This window comes from Perissodus microlepis, chromosome 4 (assembly GCF_051167445.1).
Source record: "Perissodus microlepis isolate ML-2025 ecotype Zambia chromosome 4, ASM5116744v1, whole genome shotgun sequence".
Classification (NCBI taxonomy): Eukaryota; Metazoa; Chordata; class Actinopteri; order Cichliformes; family Cichlidae; genus Perissodus; species Perissodus microlepis.
The window spans coordinates 4,522,899-4,548,160 of record NC_140464.1 but is presented as its reverse complement, the minus strand read 5'-3'; the positions used below and the strand labels follow the sequence as shown (position 1 = coordinate 4,548,160).

At 40.0% G+C, this 25,262-nt stretch overlaps 1 protein-coding gene across 2 annotated transcripts in view; it reads right to left on the bottom strand.

Moving 5' to 3' along the window:
• Positions 1 to 15,341: 15,341 nt before the first annotated feature.
• sstr3a (somatostatin receptor 3a) overlaps positions 15,342 to 25,262 on the bottom strand; it is a 45,272-nt gene continuing 35,351 nt past the window's right edge. Inside the window, exon 2 of one of the 2 annotated variants that reach the window (XM_084925155.1) lies at positions 15,342 to 23,127. In XM_084925155.1, coding sequence (XP_084781281.1) covers positions 21,639 to 23,090 — 1,452 coding nt within the window. In that variant the 5' untranslated portion in view covers positions 23,091 to 23,127 and the 3' untranslated portion in view covers positions 15,342 to 21,638. The remainder of the gene's footprint in view (positions 23,128 to 25,262) is intronic. The other variant, XM_084925156.1, reaches the window with a different exon arrangement.

Here is a 25,262-nt window from a genome sequence, read left to right as displayed (position 1 = left end):
TAGCCAATTTTATTTGGATTTCATTGGCTAATTTTCGAGAGATTTTTTAATCCCTTTGCGTTAGTTACGTGTCTTTTTATTTTGAAAGAACGCATCGGATGTAAAACTATGCTATCACGTCTAACTTGGCAGCTGTTGTGTGCTGCAGTTCAGTGACATCACCACTAGAGGGTAGCAACTTCATGTGTTCCTGCTAGTGGTCAACGACACAATCAAAACATGTTTCCAAAAAAGCCTTAAATACTGCGGTTTGTCAACAGTGGTGGTGTTTTTCAATAATTGCAACAATAATCACTCAGACGTTTTGCTTTTAACAAGTATTTAAAAACTTTTCTTGTCAAAAAGTGCTGCAATTTCCCACTTTGACCACAGGGGGCAGTGAATACTTTACATTGTGATCACCCACGGTCTCCACAAACGTCCAAAAATATATATTTACACTTCCGGGCGCAATTTCCAAAATCAAACATTCAAACAGTTGTTAAAATATCAAAAAACAAGGTAAATGGGGTAAATATTATGTTTTCTTACGTTGATGTGTAGAAATACATTTGAAACTACAAATTATATCCAATATTCATAGCCTAAAATACCTATGCTTTCTAAAAAGCATGGAATGAGTATTATTTAATTAATTTTGTTAAGCCATTTAAAACAGGAAAGTATTTCCATATGGTCATTTTTATATGGTAATTTTTTGGTATCTTAATTTTTGTTCAGTCAGTAGCAGAATCCTGGTAAACCCATCAATTCATGCATCCTGAGGGTGTCATAGGGTTTGGTTACTGGGACAACAAACTAAGTTTTGAGGTTCTTTTATTTGCATTTTATGCTATTTTTCACTGCATGCACATTTATTGCACTGCACTTATCTGACAGTTTGCAGATTAAATTAAATTTTATGGCTTGATTTAAACTCCTGTGTTTGAATATAAATGGAGCCTTTGGAAACAGCTGTGAGTGATGGTGTTTCTCAGCCTATTTGTTGAAGTTCTTTGTGCAACTGAACCAGCGACAACTAAAAATGAGCACAACTGGAGCTGATTAACGTCAGCCAACAGTTACTACCACTGAAACTCCTGAAAGTCAGAAAGGAGATGAGACGCTCGTCAGAGCTTTGTAGCAAGAGAACAGGAGACAGCCACATTAGAAAAATCATTCAGAGGATTCAAAATCATTCTGCAGATCAATATGTCATGTTTACAGATTACTCTGGAGCCGTATGCATCACCACGCTGTGCAGTCACATTTGTGGGGAGCTGCACGTGAACCTGCAGCAAAACAACACTGTTTGCCACCTGAGAACTACAGGTGTGTGTGTGTTGTGTGTTGAAGGCTGGCCTGGAGGATTTGTTAATCTGTATGAGTAACACCTGGACACGTTATTGGGTTAGAAAATGCAGAAAGTGTCCCTCATCCAAGCTCCTGCTGTTGCGTTCCATATAAAGTGCTGGTTACTGAACCTTGCCACGTGTAAGTTGTTGTTTTCTTTCCTTTTTGTGTGTTGTCTTCTCTTCTTTTTGCCATTTCTGAGATGGCCTGTTAGGGTGTAGCTCACAGTGTTGGACTGTATGGACTCAACTAGAGCAACTGGAGCAAAGTTCACCTTAGAGGAAAACAGGTTTGCTTCCTGAGCATGTTTCTTTTTCTTTTCTCTCTCCTTGTTTTCTCAGCAGATACAAGATTCATACAGGTTCCTTTTATTGTCAGTCCACCGTGTTTCATCTTGTCTTTTTAATGCTGCTTTATGCAAGTAATTAGAGCTTAATCTCATACACGTTCTGTCAAAAGTGCTTTGGAAATGTAAATCAGACGCACATCACCTCAGAGGCCTCGAGAGGGGCTTCTAAACAAATCCCTGATCCAATTAAGATGTTACTCATGCGGCGCAAAGGTCAGGAAATCTGATTAAAACACAAAAAGGAGTCTGTGTGCGCGACTGTTGTCAATTTGGCAGAGAGAAAATGAATTCTCCTGCAGCAGCGTCAGCCCTTCCTGCTGCTCAGGGATCAGTCGGGTGATGAATAATGCTGCCATCTTCGCATATCTGCAAGTCTTTCTCCACATCTGCATTCTCGTCCCCGTCATGTAGTCGAGCTCGAACAAAACCACAGATTCTCACTGTGTAAACAACAGATACAGCACTACAGTGAACTCTGCCATTTTCCTTGTTTTGTGCGTTGATTATCTCCCGGCAGCTGGGCGGTGAGTCATATCAAACTTGCCCACAGTCGTCCTTCCGGGATTTCTGGAGCGGCGCTGACAACAGATGGTCAGCACAGTGTGTGCTAAGTGATTTTATTATGTATCTTGATGGATGTATGAATTATTTCTGTAAACCAAAAAGAATATCTTTTACACCCTCACGCAGAGGGTGTTTTGCTAGCAGGTGGAAAGGAACAAGACGGCCGCCGTCTGACGCAGAGGTGTATTTTTGTCAGACTTGATGTTTCTTTGCAATTTTACAGCAGCAGCAACATCTTTCACACGACTTTGTTCTAAACCAAAGGTGTCAGACTCAGTTTTACTGAGGGCCACCGTGGGAAAATCAAGTGCCAGACATATACAGTTTACTGGCTCCAGTTTAATGAAAAATCCTTGCTTCTCAGTTTTTTCAAGTAGAAACTAAACACAGGTCAGGGAAAAGTTGCACCATGGAAGAGAGTTCAAAAGTCTTTGGATTTTGTTCACAAAAGAATGGGAAACTGGAGCGTGAGGTAGACAAAGCTTTCAATTTTAGATCTACGTTGCAACCCTCACCTGTCCTCACGAGCTTTGGGTAGTGACTGAAAGCACAAGATTGTGGTGAGGAGGTCAAACATCTGGAGGAAGCTCAGAGAAGAGTTGCTGGTCCTTCCCGTCAAAGGGAGCGCGCTTCATTGGCTCAGGCGTTTGATTAGGATGTTCCCAAGAGGTTTTCCAGCCACGACCAACTGGAAGGAGAACCCAGGAGAGATGATATGTGTTGAATGGCCTGTGGAAGGCCTCAGGATCCTTCAAGGGGAACTGGAAAGTGTTGCTGGAAAGAAGGATATCTGGGAAACCTTGCTAAGCCTGCTGCCATCGTGACCCGAAGATGATGATTGATGTATGTTGAAGGAACAATGGGCTGGGTGGTCAGTTCCTTAATCTTAATTATGCAAATTCTCATGACCATTGATCAACAACCACCGACCAAAACCCACTGATCAAGGACCATTGATCACTGGCCATGAGTACCATTCACAATTGTTCCTTCAGTGGGCTGGTTTCAGTCATTATGCAAATGTACTGTTTATAAGATTGGGGAAACCTGCAGTCAGCTGAGACTGAAGAAGTCATTTGGATGAGTGACGAAATGTTTCTCCCACAAAACGCTACGTCCAGATGAACAGAATCAACTGTTTTACTTCAGAATCAGAATCAGAATACTTTATTAATCCCGAAGGAAATTAGGGTACTTACCTGGATGATTGAGCATGCATCAAGATGATTGATGGATAGAAAAGAATGTATTCTAGTAACAGTTTCTCAAGAAAACTGCCATTTAGCTGTTTCAAGTTATCAAGTTTGAGACATTTATTGGTAAAGAATGAATAGTGAAAAACTAGCAGGCTGGAGGTGTCAGCATTCTGCAACATAAGTGTCAAAACACAGGAGGTCTCCCCGAGTGAGACAGGGAGCTAACGGAGCTGCAGATGAGGAATATTGTTTGCAGAGCTGAGTGATAAACTGTGTCAGTCTTATTTGTGTTGTAGGAGACTGGAGGGGGGTCCGTGGGCGGCTGGAGGCAAATCAGAAGTTAGTAAGGGGAACAGGCAGAGCGTGGGTAGGCTGGGGAGCAGGTGATTCCTTTCTTTGACAGGTTACAGAGAACAAGTGATGAAGTGGGCAAGTTTGCTCCACAGGCAGCAGCCGAGTGTGTTTCCGAAGGAGGAAAGATTTCCAAGACAGCTGGGAGCAGGAAACTAGGAGAGGCGAGGAGAGATGGTATTATTACAGGCAGATGATTGCAAACAACAGGTAACAGCACAATGTTCATCACAATAGTAATGACGATCTGCTGCAACCTCCAGCACTTGATTAATAAATCAAGCTGGACCCAGTGAGAGGAGCCAGCGCAGCAGCTCCACTTGATACTGACATCCACCTCACACCAAGCTGCTTCACAGCTGCAGGAGGTACAAGACAATTATAAAACTAAACATCCTGAAAATTTTAAAGCAAAAAAGTAAATCTTTAACTTTCTTTTTGAAAACGTCTACAAGTCTTGCCGAGCCCGTTTTACAGGTTTGGACCAAGCAACTGGAAAACAGAATACAAAAACATCTTCTAATGTCCTGCCTTAGACATCATCATATCATCCCACAGATAATGTAATAACTGAAATAACATAAATAAAAATGAATAAATAAAAGAAAGAAACACCTGAACGAGCAGATTTTCTATAGCTGTTCTTGGGAAAGCAAAATGTATTTGGCACCAGCGTGCATTCAGATCACAAATCTGATTGGAAAAGCTGTCACACAGGACAGGATTTGAAACAAATGCCAAACTTTACAGAATTAAAAGGCATTTTATACTATATTTATGTTTTTGTCCTCTTCATAAATCCTGATTCTTTATAACTCATCCACCTGGATGCTGGAGTTAGAGGCATGGCCTACTTTGATTGGCAGGTGTGCTGACTCACCTCTGCTGCTTGGAGTCACTGATCATGAACTCTCCACTGAGCATTTCCAATAATAATGTGGCTCCCTGTGCAGGACAGAGCATCTCAGAAAAGTGTGCTTCAGGTGTGCGGAGTTAAATTCTAATATTTCGTTATTCTGTTGCTTCAGTGAGCAGAAGAATCTGATTCTTTGTGTTTCGCATATATTTATTTTGAGCGTGACAGCTAGCCTTAGCTGAACTTAGCACTCCATTTTTCATCCCAGAGTGAGTCTATAATCAGAGTTACATTTCATATCAACACAAAAGTGTAACCATTATTTATTATCATTATATTTTCCACTGTGTTACAGACAAAAGCTGTTTGGTTGTAGACGTACACGAGGTACTACACATTTGAAAAAGCATGTCCTTGAAGTCTGAGCTATCCTCAAATGTAATATTTTTTCAACATTACACAGAATTTATGGTTATTCAACATCTTTATGTAAGACTTCGATGTCTAAAAACGTACCCTAACATTTATTTTACTATTTATCCGATATCTAAGACACAGAAATCACATGCAGCACACCTCACACAATGGATTAGGGGGAAAATAGAAACATCTTTTTAAAACAGTTTATTTCCTCTCTGTGTTTCTATAAATATGAAGCTTTTTTCTCAGAATCAGGACCTGGCGCTGCTTCTCAATTGAAGATAACCTCATCTTCCTAAAACATAAAACACTTTAATGTGTGTAAACGTGTGAGTATGATGGCTTAAAATAATTCCTTTGCAGTTTTCCAACCTTCCCCTGTTATGGATCAAATTAAAGAAATGTCAGCAGAAATGTCACCCATCCTTTCACACCTCTGAATCATACTGAAATGATTCATACTTCATGAAATCATTATTCCCTCGATTCTTTCCAAGATAACGCTGAAAAACAGATGCTCTTTAAGCAGGCAGGGAGGTCTGCTGGGAGTCACTGTATACGCTATAATAGTGTTTAGATCAGTTACAATAATCCCCTATAAATTATCATGTCAATAACAAGCTTTTACGCATTTATATGTTATTGCACTTTTTTAATGTAAACATAAACTATGACATCACGCCTAAGCCCTGATATACTATCAGCCGCATTACCGTATGTAAGTGTAACACTGTGGGCATGTGTTAACCACTAAATACTAACATGTAAACTCAACTCATGTTTAAATAGACTTTCTCTGCATTTTTTGTAAAATATATGAATTAAAATCTGTAAAACAAGTAAATATGTGATGTCATATTGTCTTTAAAACAGCGTTTTAAAGACAATATATGATGGAACCTGCAGACTTTTTTTTCAGTAATTAAAAATAAATGTGCCTCATTTAAAACCGATCAGTGCTTGTAGTAAATAATCAATAAAATTGATAAATACAACCTGTGGTCATGGCATGTACCCCTAATCATAGGATGCAAAAATGGGCATGTTTGTCTGAAAAAAGGAATATAGCTGAAACCAAAGAACTAGATTTAGAACAGATTCAGCCCAGAGAGCAACATCCATGCTACCCGGTGCTTCACCATCCTGGCAATATGAAGCTTAAATGCTTTGGTGATTGGGTCTTCGTCATGACTGCGGTTCAAAGTGGGCTGGTGCTACATGTGCTGAAAAGACACTGAGCATTTGAAGGACAAATTACTTCACAGTTCACTCTCAAAATGAATACGGTGAGGACAAAAGGAAGGACAATGAAGACAAAGGGAAGCTGAAGTTTGCTTCTGTTATGCAACAGGCTGCTAACACTCATTCTCCTTTAAAACTGTTGTTTACTGGTATTTATGTTTAATCTTGTAATCATTTGGCTTTCAGTGAGAATGAATCAACTTGCATGACTCTTTTTGAACTGCAGCTTTCTAATGAAACATAAATATCTTTCACTAGTTTTGTGCAGTTATTTTTTATTATCTAAATTTGTATATTTTTTTTTAATTTATTGGACATTTCTTAAAAATTCCACAAAAATCATTTACAATTATAAATAATTTTTTAATATTATAGGCAGCAAAAGACAATTACATGTTAGCCTGCAGGAGACCTGTGACTCCTTCATTCAAAGTCAAACTAAAGCCAGACACTCAAAAAAAGTAATAAAAGGCCTTTATTCTGCAAAAACCCAGCCAAAGTCCAAAGTTGTCAGTTTCTTTGCTTTTTTGCTTCCTAAAAAGTTCTAGATACTTTGTGCAAAAAATTGATCTGATTATTCATTTTTCAGCCATAGTTTTGAAAGATATTTCCAGACAGTGAAGTCAAAGTAGCAAACACAGGAAATATTGGGAAGTTCCTCGTTTGGCTGTTTTAGTGTGCAGCTGGAAGATTTTCTGTTCTCTGTTTTTCCTGAAGTGTATCACACAACAAGTCTTTGATCCGCCCATTTTAACCTCCAACAGGCTTTTGTAAAATGACGTTAACTCGCATTAACTAAAACAAGTCTTCACAGTCCTGAGGTCTTTGATGTTTGTAAGACTAAAAGTGAGGATATTCACTGAGTTCAGAACTACCAGAAAATCATTGGAAAATCAGATTGGCCTAACGTTTGAGATGTAAAAAAAAGAATCAATCACATCGTCTTTGTCTTTAGTAGAGATCATAGCGATCAAACTATAAACACTGTTTGCCAAGCCGGGCTGGGATAATTTCAATAACATCTCTTTCTCACAGTAAAACAACATGTAAAATTTGAAAATGCCCAACCTGACCGATCATTTGTTTTTAAAAATTATTCATTCTGTTTGAACACGACCCTGAGGTAACACATTTGTACTGTTTTACTGTTTGTTTCTGGTTGAAGTTCAGCAGCAGAAAATGATTTTTGTTCACGCACACGTTATGCATTGTAACACAGTGAACAATGATGTGCAGCAGGAATGAACTCCTGCACATAGTCAGCACAGATGTTTGTTAAACAGATATCAGCTGATGATGATGTGGCCATTCACTTGTTATAAATAAGAATTATTGTAGGGTTTTTACTTTACAATGTAAAGCACTGATTTATGAATAAAACTAAATTGAACTGAGGAAACTTGAAATTATTACTGAATGAACTGAATTTGGCCATTGAATTAATTGAAAAAAACAACAACAGAGTGAAAACAGACATTTTTTTTCATCGAATTAGACTTACTCACACTCCAAGTGTTATGATCTAAAGCTGATTTGTCATTTCTGTAACAAACCCAGAGCATTGCATCAAACATTATTCTACAGTTTCATTATGAAAGTGTACAGTGGAGAGGAAGACAATCAAGCACTGCTATCCACAATATTTTATTTCCTTTCTCATAATTTGCAAGGGAAAAAACTGAAGTGTATTTTGTGAAACATTTCAAAGGGTAATTTTAAAATTTGGGATAGGTGGCTGCTCCAAACAAGTTAGATCATATAAAAGGTCCCTTTGTTATCTGGCTTTTAAAACTAGGCTCATCTTATAGCTGCGATTTCTTCTGGGAGAAAATAGCTTGGTTCAAAGTCCAGTACTGCATTAAACCAACCATCCCTCAACGTTAATACGCTTCTTACACTGCTTTGTAACAGTCATTAATATTGTCTTTGGGGCACATTTCATTTGTGTTCAAAAGCAGAGCAGCAGCTGCATGGAGAGATTACTGAAGATGCTGGGCACAAGCCCAGGGCCCGCGCTGGGAAATCTGAGCATAATCAAAGGGCTACAAAGAGATGCAGCAGAACAAACAACTACATAGTGACACAAAATTATCACAAAGATATGGAGAATGCCCAACAAAGGATGCCAGATGACCATGAAAACAACCTCAAAAACCAGAGAACTGAAAATGAGCTACAGGAAGACTGGGCCTGTTGAAGACTTAGTGAAAAGCTCAGAGAGAAACACATAGTGCTGAGGATGCTGAGACAGAGCCAAGTTTGCTGTTTACAATTTTTACGCTAATCTTAGCTACAGCAGCTGACCTATTAGATTTATATCTACCATAAAATGCATAAGAGCATCAACACACATAAACTAAACAAACCTGTGGATTTTCCTTAGTTTGTATTACTTTTTCATTCATACAGTCGGAGAAATAAGTATTAGAAAAAAAACATGAAGAAAACCCTTTACAGAAAAGTTATGAATTGATTTGCATGTCACTGATCGGAATAAGTATTTGATCCCCAGGTACTTGGTGGAGAAACCCTTGTGGGGAAGCACAGCTGATCACCGGGTTTGCACACATATCAGGAGCCGTGTTGTCGCTCTCCTCTTTACAGAAACTGTTCAGTGTCATGCTGGGAGACACATCTTCATCATTCTGGCTTTTGGAAGGAGAAGCTCATCCATGATTTTGCAGTACATGGCCCCATCCACTGGCCCCTCGATGTGGTGAAGTTCCGTTGTACCTTTAGCTCAGGCTGTACATGTGCCTTCTTAAGCAGAGGGACTTGGTGGATGCTACAAGATTTCAATACATTACTGCACAACGTGTTACAAATTGTCATTTTGGTGACTGTGGTCTTCTGGTCAAGTTTTGGGCTAATCCACCATCTTTCTTATGTTCATCCTCACCCCATATATTGATATTGCTTCCATTTCTGAATAACCTCACACAACAGTTATCACCTTGTCACCAGTTTCTTGCTGATGGTCTTATAGCCCATTCCTGTCACAGCTGGGGCAGCAGTGGTGTGGTGGAGCGAATGAGGACCCAAGTTGCAGACAGCGGTGGAGATGCGAGTGAAGTTTATTTACAGTGCTCAATAACAAAAGTGAGAGCAGAACTGAACAAAAACCTAAACTGGGAGAAACTAATAAACAAACCTGAAACCATAAGGACACCGGAAGACACATGGAAATGGCACGGAGAAAGCAGGGCAGAGACGCGGAAAAACACTGATTAACACTGAGTAACACAGACGACACGACGAGGAACACAGGCAGACACACACTATGGCTGTCTCCCAATTCAGGGTCTGCAGCCTTAAAGTACGCAGCCTCAACGATCCTCAAGGGCCGCGTACTCAAAGACCGCTAAGGCCGGAAGTGCGAGGCTTGTGTAATGGGACGGTCTAGCCTCCGTTGCGCTGATACTGTTGTTTGTCAATAAAGTTAAAAAAAAAATAAAAATAAAAAAAGCCTCCGTTGCGCTGCCCAGGTTGCCTAGCAACCATGATACTAACGTGTCATAGCTTTGTTTGACAGAAATGAAGGAGAAAATCTTTTGTTCATTTGTTTGTTTGTTTCCACATGAGCTTTGATCATTCTCTGTAAGATTAAGCTCAGCTATTGAACGGCGTATATTTTAAAGTAAAGGCTTTAAAACCAAGTTAGTACAAACGTCACTAATGTCACATAACTTTGCCGACATGTGGCCAACAGTAATGTTTAATGTTCTTCGTTATTAAACATTTGCACATAAATAAGTGACATAATATTCAGTACTTAAAGTGTACTCTTCGGCCGCCCCTCATCCGCCGTTTTTTTCTGCAAATTTATCCACACCCATCGCCGCGCTATGCATTCTGGGATATGTTGGGCCACGAAGTCTACACTGCCACAGCCTTAAAATTCAGGGAAATGAAGGACGCATTTCAGGGCCGCATTTCGAGCAGCCTTTGAATTGGGACAGCCTTCGGCGCGCCGCTGTGACGTAATTGGCCTTGAAGTCCGTACTTTAAGGCTGCAGACCCTGAATGGGGAGACAGCCTATAAATACACACAAGGTAATGAGGGAATGACACACAGGAGGGGAGCACAGCTGAACCTAATTCACAAGACGAGACGCAGACCTACAAAGTAAAACAGGAAACTCACAGACTGTTTTACAACACAAAACTCGGGGACATGAACAGAGCACAGGGGGGAAGACACAGGTAGGGAAAATAAAACACGAGAACCAAGAACAAATCCAAAATCAGAATAAACTAGAAAATAATAACAACAGACTCAAAACGCTGGGTCACCGACCCAGGATCATGACAGTTCCAGCCCTGTGCAGCTCTACAGTTTTGCCCATGAAGAAAATTATTCTGTGGACAGGTGTGACTTACACATACAATTTGTTAACATCAGCGATATCTGTAACAGACTGCGTGATTGTAATCAATCCCAATCCATGGAGGCCAGAATTCTTGTATGAATTGACCAGCTTTTCTGTATTTTGCAGTTGATATTCTATCTCTCTCCATTAAAATCAACTAACATGATTGAGCAGGGGATCAAATAATTCTTTCCCCCACTGTACATTTTTTTTAGTCATTACTTTTCTTTCATTCTTTCTTGTCTCTTTTGGATCATTTTAGCCTCTTTGTGGTTGCTTTGCATCACTCTGCAGTCAGCATCCATTCACTGGTCCTTTTGTGTCTTGATGGTGCGATTTTGTGTTTGTGCTCTGCAGCTGGTGTTTCAGTTATTCGAGTTTCTTTGTGGTCACATTGTTCTGATTACTTTGAGTTTTTTCAGGGTTGCCTCTAAAATTCACATTTTGCAGATGCTGGCCACTCTGATTTTCTTCCAAACTGAAGCTTTCCCAAATGTTAACAGTGCTTAATATTCAGTTGTCAAACCAGCTGAGTTGTGGGATGGTTCTCAAAAAGGATCAAGGCCGAAGATTCCACACAGCTGCTTTATCCTTGGGAAAAATGCATGTAATCATTTGAAACAGAAGTCATGTGGTCATCCTCTTTTTCATCAGTGTCCATCTTCAGGATACAACACTTTAAAATCTCTGGAATGGTGCATCACACTTTAAATTCTTTTCTCTTGAACGCAACATTTAAATAAGGAGTCCAATACAAAAGCTTTACAAACCTACCTAGACCTACATCTTATCCGAGACCTTGGACAATAAAACCATCAAATCTAAATTTAAAGGTCATAACTGAAGACTTATTTGCACAGTATGTTACATTGAAAAATTAGGGGACACATTGGACAGGAAGGTCTGATTACTTTCCCAGAAAATTCACTTCCTGGATTCTGTCTTTTTTTCTAATTCATTTATTTTAGATGCATCAATTTCTGCCATTTTCAGAAATCAATTTGTGGTGGAAACCTTATTTATGCAAGAACAATACAAAAACCAGGCACCAGCATGAAGCACAACATTTACTGGAATATAGTGTATTCTTTATTGCTTTCTGAGTCAACACACACAGATAAGACTCTTCTGTCCTCCCTTTTGTTTGCTTTGTTTCTGAGATGAGTTTAATGAGCTGACATGTCTGACAGGCTCCTTCTGAGTCTTCTGTATAAGGAAACAACCATGCATGTGTCACCTTTTCATGAACAGTTGACTTATTAGGCTGTGGACTTTTGTCACCAAGTTTCCTCCAAATGAAAGACAAAAAGTATTTAGGTTGATTAGATAATTACTTTAACAAGGAGTTGAATAGATGTACCTAATAAATTGGCTGGTGAGTGTATATTTACTTTCTGTAAAAAGGCGTTAGGTGCCAAAGGCCACAGAATATTTGGCTCTTTCCATTTAATTAATTTATTTTCTGTGATTAATTTATTTCTATTTCTTATGGTTGACATCGACTGTAAATAATGGCCAGGACAGAGCTGATTATCAAATGAAAGACCCATGACTGAAATGGAAAAGACTAATAACGTGACTGAAATTAGTGGTGGTGGTGGGGAGGGGGGTTAGCAGTTTTTCCTGATTTTTAACAGGGAGGACAAACACCTGTGTTGTTAATACTCGGATCTGTCTCTGGAATCTGTAGTTATGCATATAAATGTGTTTAGATTCTTCGTCTGAATAACTGACTGAGTCATAAATCCAAACACTGGAACTGCAGCAGCACTGCTAGGAAAAAAACCCAAAACGACAACAAATAGAAACTCTGCTCTAACCGGCATCCAGGAGAACTGTGAGACTCATTTGTCCCTGATGGTTTGAGTCGAGTCAGACAGTCTGACGAGAGGAAATATAACACATAAGACACATACTGTTGCTATGCACCGAAGCAGCAGTATGTGTCTGTACACTTCAGGTAAAGGTTGATTTCTGAAAATAAAGACTCCCCCTCATTTGTGTTAGCTGTGTTTTAAAAGCCTTCAGTGATTAAAATGCTTGCATGTTTGCACATGTTGCTGTTATTTTAAATGTGCTGCAGCATCAGATGCAGTTATGTAATGTGTAATGTGTTCATTAGGATCGTGTGTGGACCTTGTTGTGCTTGTCCTCTTGAGCTGATGACAGTGTTCACTCTGAGTTTCCATAGTTTCTCCTGCCAAAAAAGTGAATAATCGCCTATTAGAGTTAACTTGAGTCTTGGTCCATATTATACGTGGGTGAGAGCCTGTAGGCAGAGAATCAGAGTGAGTCATAGTGATGCCACCAACAGACCCATCAACTGACTATCACCTCTCCATGTACAGTAAGCGCCGCCGGAGGAGGAGGAGGGGGGGGGGGGGCACACTATATTTATAGTCTAACAAACTGTAGTAAACAAGAGCTCTGCTCGGCCACAACAAATCTCCACTCTCATCAAACTGCAAGCCACAGGGGCCGGGCAATATAAAGTATGTGCCAAGCAAACCCAGTTTTAATGTGTCTTTAATGACGGTTTTATGCTCCTCTGAGGATCAGAAGGCTGTGCGTGGGCTGAAGACCAGCGAGCAGCGGCAACTCGATAAAACTGAACAGAAGCATTGTTTCATTGTATTTACAGCTGGATAAATAAAACATGCTGTGAGGCATGTTTAGATTCATGAATGAGCCACGGGACGTTGGGTTTCCATTAAAGATACAGAGTTGTTATCACATTTACTGACAATTAAATTTATTGTATCACCTGCAGGTTTTTTTTAGTTGGTGGAAAATATGAACTGTAATTGAAATAAAATAAAAAAAATTTACTTCAATTTTTGAGCACCACGTGTCCACACAACCACCTAAATCTTTGGCTTCTGGTGTATCAATCACTTCCATGGCCACAGGAGTATAAAATCAAGCACGTACGCATGCAGACTGCGTGGTACGCTGTCATGTAAAGTTTGGTGGAGGGACGATTATGGATTGGAAAGTGTTTACTGAGGTCAGACAGAAGTTAGACACGGAAACACCCCCTCCAACTGCATCTACCTCTCCATCAGCTCCCCTCCTCAGGGATATGTCCTAAGTCCTTGACTGCAGTGCTGCATCTGCTTCTAATCATATCATCAAGTATGCAGATAACACAACAGGGGTGGGTCTCATTAGGGAAAACAAGGACCTGTCCTATCAAGAGCAGGTGAAGTGATTGGTGGACTGATGCACAGTCAACAATCTGATCTTGAACGTTAAGAAGACAGATGAGATGAGATGATCATTGACTTCAGCACAAACCAGCCCAGGCATTCCCCATTCATCACTGACAGTGGAGTGGATGAAGTCAATAGTATCAAGTTTCAGTGGTGCAGATAACCGATAGTCTTGACTGGTCACTTAATACATTATTACGGGTTAAATGGGCTCAGCAACTGCACTTCCTGTGCCGGAAGAGGAGACCACACCTTTCCCCCTCCTGTCCTCACCACCAGGGGGCACCATAGGGAGTGTCCTGACCAGCCATCTCCCTCTGGTTTGTGAGCTGCACGCCATGAGAAAGGAAATCGCTGCAGAGTGTAGTGAGGACTGCAGAGAAGATCATCGTGACTTCTTCCATCGAGGATGCTGTGCACAGACGCTGTCTCAACGGAGCCCATAACAGCATCAAAGACTCAGCCCACATTCACCATGTACCAGCCGTCCCCCCTCCTGCCCTCTGGAAAGCAGCATCAGGTCCAGGTTCTGCAATAGCTTTATGTATGGCAATTTCATGAATGTATACTGGATTTCTACATATTCATTTCCTAATATTCTGTACAGTTTTCCCCACAAATAATAATGTTTATGTCTATTATAATCTTACATGTACATATCATAGATACTAAAGTGTTTTTTATACCTTTAGACTTAGATTTGTTTATTATCTATATGACTTCCAGACACGGTGGGAAGATCTTTTAGACTGGCTTCTTCTTCCTTGGTCCTCCATTTGTCCTGTTTCCTTAAGTTTTTAAGGACATGCCGCACACAGTACCTGTATATCGTACGGTTTCAGCTAATATCCTGATACATGTTCAACAATTCACGTAGGCAAATGTTAGAAAGGTGATTCAGGTTATCTGGATGCAGTGTTTTTAGTGAGACAGATGTTTCACAACCAACTGAAAACAAGTGGAAAAAGCAGCCAAAGAAAAACATTGAAAGAACTTCTGAAGGTGTGAAACTATTGCTCAAGAGCACTTTAAAAATTACAAGCAAGTCTGACTCCTTGGAAGTAAAATGAGCAGTGGCTCAAGGTTTTTGCACAGACCCATACATTTTATGAATAATCACTCCCCCGATACTGGTACCATGATTAAAGTATAAAGTAAGTTCGTTCTGGGGTTCTTATGCCATAATGTTTTAACGTGTTTCATGAATAAATGATGACTAAATGTAAACAAAACCTATTTCCATTTTCAGTTTAAATGAGCTGTCATTTAAATGCAAGGTGCTGTGGAGTAGCATGGATCTGTGCTTCTGTGACGGGGTTTGTACAACTGTGTTTTCAACTTTACGCCATTGCTTTGCCAGCAGTTGTGAACTGAGGGCGTAGTTGTTAGTAAATCCACTTTAATTACTGCTTTTTTAAGGCAGGGAAAAGAAGAAAGGCAGGTTGGTAGTAAATTTTAAGCAATATTTGGCGTTTAATGGAGATCCTCTTCCATGAGCCCCAATAAACCTTTGTATGCTCAATAGAGGCAACTTGACACTGTTTGTGAGTAATGAACAAAATCATTTTTACAGTTATGTGAAAAAAAGTCTGTGTGTAATCACACCAAAGTGCAAACAGTGTGTACAGGAGTCCATTCACATGTACCGGAGTCTGATAAAGAAAGGACGCCTGTCTGGCACATAGCTTTACTTTATGACAATTAAAACACACAAAATTACCAAGTATGCACACCAACACAAAGCCAGTGTGACCAAATTTGTTTTACATGATAACTCACATTCCCGAAGCAGCTCAGTACACCACAAAGACATAACTTCAGATAAGAAAATAGTAACTTATTAACTTTTTAAAATCTTTTTCAGTGTTGCAGTTATACAGATCATAACGGTTAATTAAGGCGCAGATCCTTCAGAATTATATGTTTAATTACAGCTGTACTGATTGAAATTGATGAGGACCATAAAAACAGTATTGTGGCTACTGCTCAAATATTTCTGGATCCACCCTGGCCTGCACACCTCAGGCAGCACGTGTATAATTAATCAGCGAGCCTCGGCATGATGGCTCAGTGTTCAGCTTTCAAGAAACAACACAGACAAATTAGCTCTTTCGCTAAGGTCACAATCTGAGCAGCGACACAGATTAATTTCAAAGTACACCCATGTAATCAGATAATTATCTACAATATTTGTATAGAATCAGTAAGAATGCTGTAACATAAAAAGCCATGCAACTCTGTCTCTTAGAAATTGTCCTTATGAACCATTCCTGCTACAGCAAACACGTTTTCATGGAAACTGAATGCAGCTTGATTTCTTTTATAGCAATAGAAAATAATACAGAACACTCACTGCACATAGGGATGGGCAATTCGAACAAAAAAGCTACCTGATATTCACTGAGAACTATTCAAGTGTTCTTCAAAGCTCGTCTCCTTGCACCTGTTCTAAGCGACCGGGACGTGACAGCTTTATCTGGCAGTGTTTGCTCGTCTTCACTTTCATTGACTTTATTTTTAAAGAGTTCCACACAGTCTGACAGCTGTATTGATCTTTAGTGCTGCACGTTAGTTACCAAAAAACCTTCTAAATCTTGAACTTCTGATCTTAAAACTAAATAAAAATCATTACATAGAAACAAAAAAATATGCACAGGCCTGAATGTCTGATGCAGAATTGGCGCAATTTTAATATCTTTGCCATAAATCAAACCCGCTGGCACACTTTCTGTAACATCTCTGCAAAACTGGTGATGGTTTAGACTTCTACCCTGGAGAAAGTTGCAGTTTCCTTGAATAGTACCGTGTCGTCTTCACTGGGCCACACATTACCTTTGGCATCCTGGTTCTGGTCCAGGCTGTATGTCTAATATCCCTGTTCTAAATAGTGGAGTCCCACTTGTCTGGCCTTGAATATCAAAAGTCAAAATGGCAGCTAGAGACAAAAAAAAAAATGTTTCTGGGTATAGGGGCGATGTTTTCTTTTCTTTTTTCGCTTAGATTGATCATATTTTCAATATGAGGGCCCGAGACAGTAAATATCTAAATTACTAAAATATGCACGTAGAAGATTCTGGTGTCGTTTAACTGTTTTGTGGAGCAGTCAGCATGTGCTGGGAGAGTGCTGGAGTTTTATGGGTAAATTCGTCTTCCACATGTGAAAAACTAGGATACAAGTATTGTTTTAGTTAAATTTAGACATCAAAGAAATATGTAATTTGCTAAATTAAAAGATAACATGGGTTTCTTTCTCTGTATGCAGGTGTAATGACATTATTTTAGCAACCTGTGCATAGCAAATAATCTTAATAGTAGGGCAATAAGCGAACCACAAAAATCTGTATTTTAAAACCAGAAATAATTGCAACCCTATGATTATAACCTTACCAACTTCCCTACGTCAAGCAACCTTACTGAATAAACAGACATCAATTTAAAGAACTAATGACGCACTCTCATAGTATATTCCCTAATTTCTTCTTTATTAATACATTTTTGTCTCTTTCTTGTGGGAAAATGTTGCCATGCATGGAAAAGTAAACCTGTCAGTTAAAAAGCAGTGTCGTTGTGAACTGTGGACGTAGTATTTCTATAGATGGAACTGCTGAGATCAGCCACCCACGTCTGATATTATCTTAAAAACCCTTATGCTGCAAAAAAAAAGCATATTATATAAAATCTGAATATGTTATTTGCAGACAATAGCTTGAAAGATATGATTAGAAAAAATAATCTAAGAAGAATAACAATATCCAGCAGAAAATTTATGAAGCATTTTAAACTGATTTCAAGGTCACTGGTTAAATATTCAAGCTTTTCTGCAGCATAAGGAGAAAAGTGAATGTGTGTTTTTTCAGCACCTTGAATTTTTATTTCTGAGGCTTAAAATGAAACAACTTTAAGGCTGGATCAGTCTGTCAGTGGTTTTAAGTCTTAACAAAATAATGAGTAAACATTTGGCCCACTACAGGAGCAGCAGGTACAAGAAATTTAAGAGAATTTGTTACATTCACCCTTTGGCTTGAAATCATTGGATACCTGCCTTCACTCAACAGACTGCTCTGACGCTACCCATATGGAAAAGAAATCGAAAAAACTTATAAAAGACTTGCATCAGATTTGGCTTGCTTCATATAGTGAATCATATAAGGCTTATGGAAAAGATATATATAAATCTTATAAAGTTTGTATCTGTCTTGTGTGAAACTTGTATGAAAAGCATACAAGAATGAAAACAGATATATATATATATATATATGATCTGTATCTATAGGAATATAAATAAAGGTGAACACTACATGAAAAATTCACAGCATTTCTGCTTTCCAGTGTGATTGCGGTTTGACTCGTGTGAGCCGGCGTGTCGTCATCAGAAACGCGCGAGACGCTCTGGATGAAAGAACTCGGTCCTGCATCACGCTTCATATCTTCAAGGTGAGGAACTACGACACGGACAAATGATGCAAGCGAGGGAAACCTGGATGACGCTAATGGAGTTTGCGAGTACCCACAGGACCTTGATCTTCATTAGTTCAGAGATTATACTGAGTTTAAATGGGGCACTGAAATTAATGAAAAAAATATAGAATATTTAAATGAAAAATGGTTTTCCTATGAACTTTTCCTTTTTTGTTGGCATGTTTTAGAACAGCAACTTCTGTATGTCAGCGGTTATTAGAAGCACTCTCATTCTGACAGCAGCCTCAGGGCTTTTACACAGGTATCGGTTCAGCACTGACAGATTAATGGATTCTCTAATATCTCTGACTGTCACATCAATCCAGCCATTATTATAAAGCACTTTGGTTTTATGAGGCGGCTTTTTCAAATTATTTTACATGCACAACTGCTGCTCTGATGACACACTGGAAGCAGCTGGATAATAAGATTTTGTAATTATGCTGGATCTAAAACTGTTAAAGTGTTTGATTTCTGAAAGCAGGGCTGGAAGCTCTACGAGAAAATTTCTACAGCATGAGCGTAGATATGCTCATTTTTTATATCTAACATTTATTACTTAATATGGCCAAAGCTTCTAACAGTGGGGTCAGAAGTTTTGGCAAAGGCACAAATCTTGTCTTTCATACAAAAGTTATTTGTGGCGTGGTGGATATCAGCCTCTGGGCCAAATCCTGAATGATGGCAATGCTGATTGTTCACGCACATTTCTAAGATTAAATCTCGGTGGGATTAAGAAATAGATCTGAGGAGATTCCTGGCCGTTGATCCAAAAAGCTGATTTGACCTTAGTTATCGCTTTGATTTCTGACATGGTGCTCCATCATCCTGGAAAATGCACAGATTATCACCCCATTGCTCTTGGACCATTGGAAGAAGCTGATCTTTGAGCATGTTTTTCATATGATCAGTCCTTTAAAAGCAAGCAGATAACCTGAAGCCCACAAAGGGTGATCGACTTGAAGCACTGATAACGCAGAAATGGATTACCATTAATCAGGACTTGGGCCAGAACTGATTATTCACCAGTAAAAAAAAGCAAACTAATGAAATGCTTATGCTGAAAATAATCCAAGTAAAAACTGAAGTGACAAAGTGTACAAAACACAAAATGTGTGCCACTGCCAAAACATTTGGTCGTGAGTTTAAAATTTCTGTATGTGCGGGGCCAGCCAATCAAAAGTTGTCTTGAACAGAGAGACAGAGAAACTTGTTTTAGATGGAGGATAAACTGAGGGAAGTGGAAGCTAAATAAGGATTCATCTCTACTGCTAATTGTGTAAAGTTACTCTAGTAGAAGCAAAGAATGAAAATATGAGGCAAGGAAATGAACATAATGGGTCCCTGGAATTTGAAAAAGTGCAGCAGGCTTTGAAAATAATAACATACTAATAATGTAAGTAAGAGAAAACAGTTTTCCACAAATTATATAGTATATAGATAGTTTATATCATAGATCCACAGTTCTCATAACCTTAACTAGGGATGGGTACCGGTATCCGGTGCCATGATGGCACTGGTTCTGACATAAACGGTAGTAACCAGACCGAAAAGCAGCGCACATTTCGGTGCTTTTTTTCCTGAGCTGTGATACACTTTAGATTCTAGCCAATCATTTTACGTTTCGAGGATAGTAGGCGGGTCCAGGTACGTATGTTCTTTTAGAGCAGAGCTACAGATTAAAAATGCCCAAGGCGAAGCGGTCAAAAGTCTGGCTGTACTTCACAGCAAAAGATTCAAACTCAGCAGCCTGCAACAAGTGCTTTAAGCTGATACTGTGATACTGTCAAAGGAGGTAACACCTCAAATCCGATGAAACACTTGGCGATGCATAGCGTTTTTTTTAAAAGCCGAGAAATGCGCCGTATTTGATAGCTTGCTGCGAGACCTCACACCGAGCACATCTACTGCGGGTGTGGTGCCTGTTATCGGACCCGGAGTTAGCAACATCCCCCAAAAACCCGAAGAGGAGAGTCCTGGCCCCTAGCCCTGCCAGTGTAGCAGAAATTATGACAGATGATGATGGCAGCAGCAGCCGTTCTTCTCTGCGTGAGTAGCTTAATGTTGTTCGTGTGTAATTTACGTTGAGTAGGCTAACCACGTTATTACATTAATGCATGTAAGGTGAACTAGCAAACACCGTCGTAGTTACATGCGGCTGTCTTCTTGTTTGATGGCAGATACTCCCTTCACCCTGGCCAAAAAGGCTAAAATGACCAAAGAAAAAGTGGGAAACAGCTAAACATGAGAGGTTTTTGGACAAAATTTGTGCTTTTTCAATTGTTTAAGCACTGCTTCCAGCCAAGAGTGATACCATATATGCCCCATAGCTGCAGAAAAGGCTAACATTGTTATCTTTTTACAAAAAAACAGCTGAACATGAGAGGTTTTTGGACCAATTTTGTGTTCTCCATTCTTTAAGCACCGGTTTGAGCACCGTTTAAGCACCGGCACTGTTTCAAAAGTACCGGTTTGGCACCGGTATCGGGTAAAACCTAAACGATACCCATCCCTAACCTTAACTATGCCTTGCACAGAGCCCAGTATAAAGTGTATAAGGATTAATTTAACAGTGCACCGTGCATCCAAGGGGTTAAATAAGTATTTAAAGATAAAATATGACACTATTAATGAGATGCTGAGTATGTTTAGGAGCTGGCAGCTGGTGGTTATGTTAAATTAAACAATCATATTCAAAAAATATGTAATACATTGACTTTGTCTGGATTCACTGAGTGTGAAAATTAGTGCTTTTGTCCTAACCCAATCAGAAACATTATTTTTTTAGCATGTTGTTCATCCACCATCCACCCCGACCACCTCTTTACCTGTTTGACTCTCTATAGAAAACACAAAGTGTGATCCCGGCAGCAAAATGAAACTAACAGACAAACTAGGATTTCTAGGAGCTGGAGCTGCAGGCATTTGGTTTTATAATAGTTGCAGTAACAACACCCATGTCATCAACCTAGATGGCAACTGAAGCTTAAATACAGCCAAACCTGAGCAAATGATTTTCACATTATGGAATATAACAGCTTAAAAGAGCAGAAAAAGTGGTGATCAAACCAATTAAAGGCACATATTTGTACATACAGGCATGCATATAAACAAAATTTACATTATAAACATGCTTTTTAATGTGTACACTGATGAAAAAATGTTAAGACCCACCCAAGTGTTCATTAATGGGTTGTTATGGGGTTTTTTTTTTTTTTTTTGGCTTAGAAGCAGGCCACCCTGTATTATACTCACTCCACATCAGTCTCATAAAGTTCATATTTTACACTAGAGGTAACTTATCTCCAATGATGCGCTTGGTTCCAAGTTTTCCTCTGGTAGTGTTTTAGTGCTCCCACCCTTGGTTCCGTTGAGAAGCAGTGGGACAGTCAGGGTGGCCCCATTGGCGTCTTTCCCTTTCGCATCCCCTATGTTATCCCTCCTATCTGGGGAGGCTAGCTCTGTGACTCCAGGCGTCGCGCCTTTCTCTAAGAATAACGGCTGCGAGCTCTGCAGCTGGTAGCTACTGTTTCCATTCTGGGCAATTCTGTATATCTCAGTCATTTCTGAAACCACCTCTTCATCATCATCCTCTTCATCCCTGATTGCTCGTCTCAGGCTCTCTCTGGGCATGAGCGCCCTCCTGCCCTCGTCCTGCTGATGGTGCTCCAGGGGCTCGTGGTTCTCCACCTTCCTTGTGGAGCGGCAGAGGGCTTTCCGGAAACCCCGCTTGAAGTTGTCTGACAGGAAGCCGTAGACGATAGGGTTGGCGCAGCTGTTAGCATAACCGAGCACTACGACAAAGTAGTAAAGGCCCTGGTACTCTGGTGGCAGGGCCACCAATAAGTTGATGATGTTGAGGGCATAGAAAGGTAACCAGCAGAAAACAAACACAGCAACAACAATCACAACCATGCGTGTCACTTTCCGCTCCGACTTTCTCCGCTTGGTCGAGGTGGCGTGGACTTTCTTCCCCGAGCTGCGGATCTTGAAGACGATGAGCAGGTAGCAGAGGCAGATGATGAGAAGAGGGCAGAAGAATCCAACGGTGGAGGTGTAAATGATGAAAGCAGCCCTCCAGATGTTAGCCGGCTGGGGCCAGGCGATGTTACAGGTGCCTCCTGCTTTCTGGATGTTAGCAAAGATGACCACTGGCAGAACAACAAGGAATGACAGCGCCCACACGGTGCCATTCACCACTTTGGCCACCTGAGGGCGCCGCCACTTAGAAGACCGAATGGGGTGGACCACGGCGAGGTAGCGATCGATGCTCATTACGGTCAGGCAGAAGATGCTGGTGAACTGGTTGATGGAGTCGACAGTCATGACCAGTCGGCACATGAAGGAGCCGAAGGGCCATGACTGGAGCGTGTTCTGCACCGCCAGGAAAGGCAGGCCGAGCATGAAGAGTTCGTCGGCGATGGCCAGGTTGAGAATATAGATGTTTGTCACGGACTCTATCTTTGAGTAGTGCAGAACAATGTGAATCACTAAAGTGTTGCCGCCCAGGCCGATGATGCAAACAATTATGTAAATGAGTGGGATGAGGACCCCTGCTACGCTGGGACCCGAGAAGGCATCAGGGGCGGTGGAGTTGGTGGAGTTGAACAGCGTGTCGTTCAGATCGCTGTCGTTGAACATGAGCGGAAACAGTGGGAGACCCGGCGAGGGGCTCGCAAAGCTGCCGTTCTCCCACGTCTCAGCCGTCATCTCCAGGCCGGAATACGACGCGTCACCCATGTTGCTTTGTGATCTCAGCTCCCACCCATCTGTTCTGCTGAAGCAAAGAAAAATAAAATAAAGTCACAGTTTCTTTCAGAAAACAATGAAAAGAAATGGAAAAACATGACAAAGGGTAACAGTACTTTTACTTTAATATTAAAGCTCTTCAGACTCAGACTAAGAAGTCATCAATAATAAGAAATATTAACCTGAATATATATTTACGATGATGTACTATGATGGTTGAAGTGGTTAAAGTCTATAAAATTTGTAACTTTGTATAAATTTACTGGGTCATTTTAAGAAATTTCATCAACAATTTTGCCCTAATTGGATCTTTTTTTCAATTTTTAAAAACACAAAACAGTATGCTTGTTAATAGATAAGTGTAACACTAAAGAATTTACTATTTGATTGAAAATGATGCTCACAAGGTATCCCAAGCTATTTATTATTTGTGTGTACTGAATATCATTTTCAATATTTTATATAAATAATATTATTTTTCTAACTATAAGCTTGGTCTGATTTTTTAAAATACTGCTATAGTTGTACTTTCAGCAATTCCCTTATTTTATGAAGCCAAGATTCTGAGGTTGGACTTAGAGGCATAAACCTTCAGATGCCCATCTCATCCTGGTTTAAAACTGGGGATTCTTTGCATATAAAACACACATTAACCACATGAAGACAGTATTTGTTTTTCTTGGTATAACTCCTATATTTCTGTTCTGTCACCAAATAGTTTGTTGCCATTCAGGCCACTAAACATTATTTTTTGCTATTTGCAGGTTTAATAACCTAAAGCCAGCCTTTCACTTAATGACTTTTCGATTTCACAGATGCAATAAAATCCACCCAGTCTTCCAATAAACTCATTGGGGCATCAAGCAATCGATTGTTTCCATTGTTGTAAAAACAATGGAAACAATCGATTGCTTGATGCTCATGGGACCCTACTGTGACTCCAGCAGAGCTGTTTAAACCCATCTTTTTCTTGTTTTAATGTTATAGCGTTATGTCTCAACTTGTAAATGGTGAATTTCTTTAATGTGAATGTGGTATGTGTTGACATGTCCACAGTCTGTGGTGGCTTCTCTTCTTCATTTAGGTTTTTTGCTTTTCTTTTGTGTACACAAAGGCAGCTGTGGCCCAAAGCTCCTGTTCAACACGTTTAACCCCTCAGCCATAAAAGGTGGGTGGGCGGGGTTGGTAGTGTGGACACCCAAGTTTGCGAATAACTCGGGAACGAGGTGTTGTAGGATTTTGAAATTCATACCATAGGTGCAGCTACTAAACATCTTGGACGACTTTGAATCTCAGTGACCTTGAACTCAAGGTCAAGATAAGAAGTCAAGCTTTCAGAAAATCACCTTGGGTTTTCAAACTTAAATGTGCACTTACCAGGAGGCTGACTAGGAGGAGACAAAAGGTCTCCCAGTTTAGTTCTCCAATACATTTAAATAGTAGTTATGTTGTAATTTTGCTAATGAGAAATAAAACATATTTAGGAAACATCTATCTGCAATTATAAAACTTGTGGTAAGATGAAGTGTCTGTATTCTGAGCACAGATTATTAGATATAGTATTACAATGCATTTGTAAATTAAGAGTTGGGGTATTTTATAAATGCAAGCTTTGCAAGTCACTTTTTCACTCCCAAAAAGTGTTGTTAGCCATAATAAGCTAGGCTGTTACATGAAGAGTTAGCAGAGATGTTTCTCAGAGGGTGAGCTGCAAAAAGGAAAGGCTGTAGATAAAATAACGAAAATGGGATAGAAATGGATATGAGATAATGACTCACACAGCAAATAGATAAAGATGCTTGTTTGCAGCATGATTTCACCATGCCATCTATATCTGGTTCTTTTGATAAAGCAGGTAAATTAAACACAGGATGTTCTCACACGCGGAAAAAGCAGATAATTGAGATTTCATTAGCAACCCAGCAGCACTCTAGTTAATGTGAACTGGGAACACGCATGGAGGAGAGTCGACTAGAAGACGTTGGGGGGGGGGGTGAGACTGTGTCATGCTGACCAAACACTGAAGGGAAATAACAGCTGCTACGATCACCCACACAATCTCTTTCATTTTTAAATGAAGCATGGAAGAAAGAATGAGTATCTGGCATGCTAGAGAAGGTCGTGTTGCTCTGCTTATTGGTCACTGCTGTCCAAACTCAAATG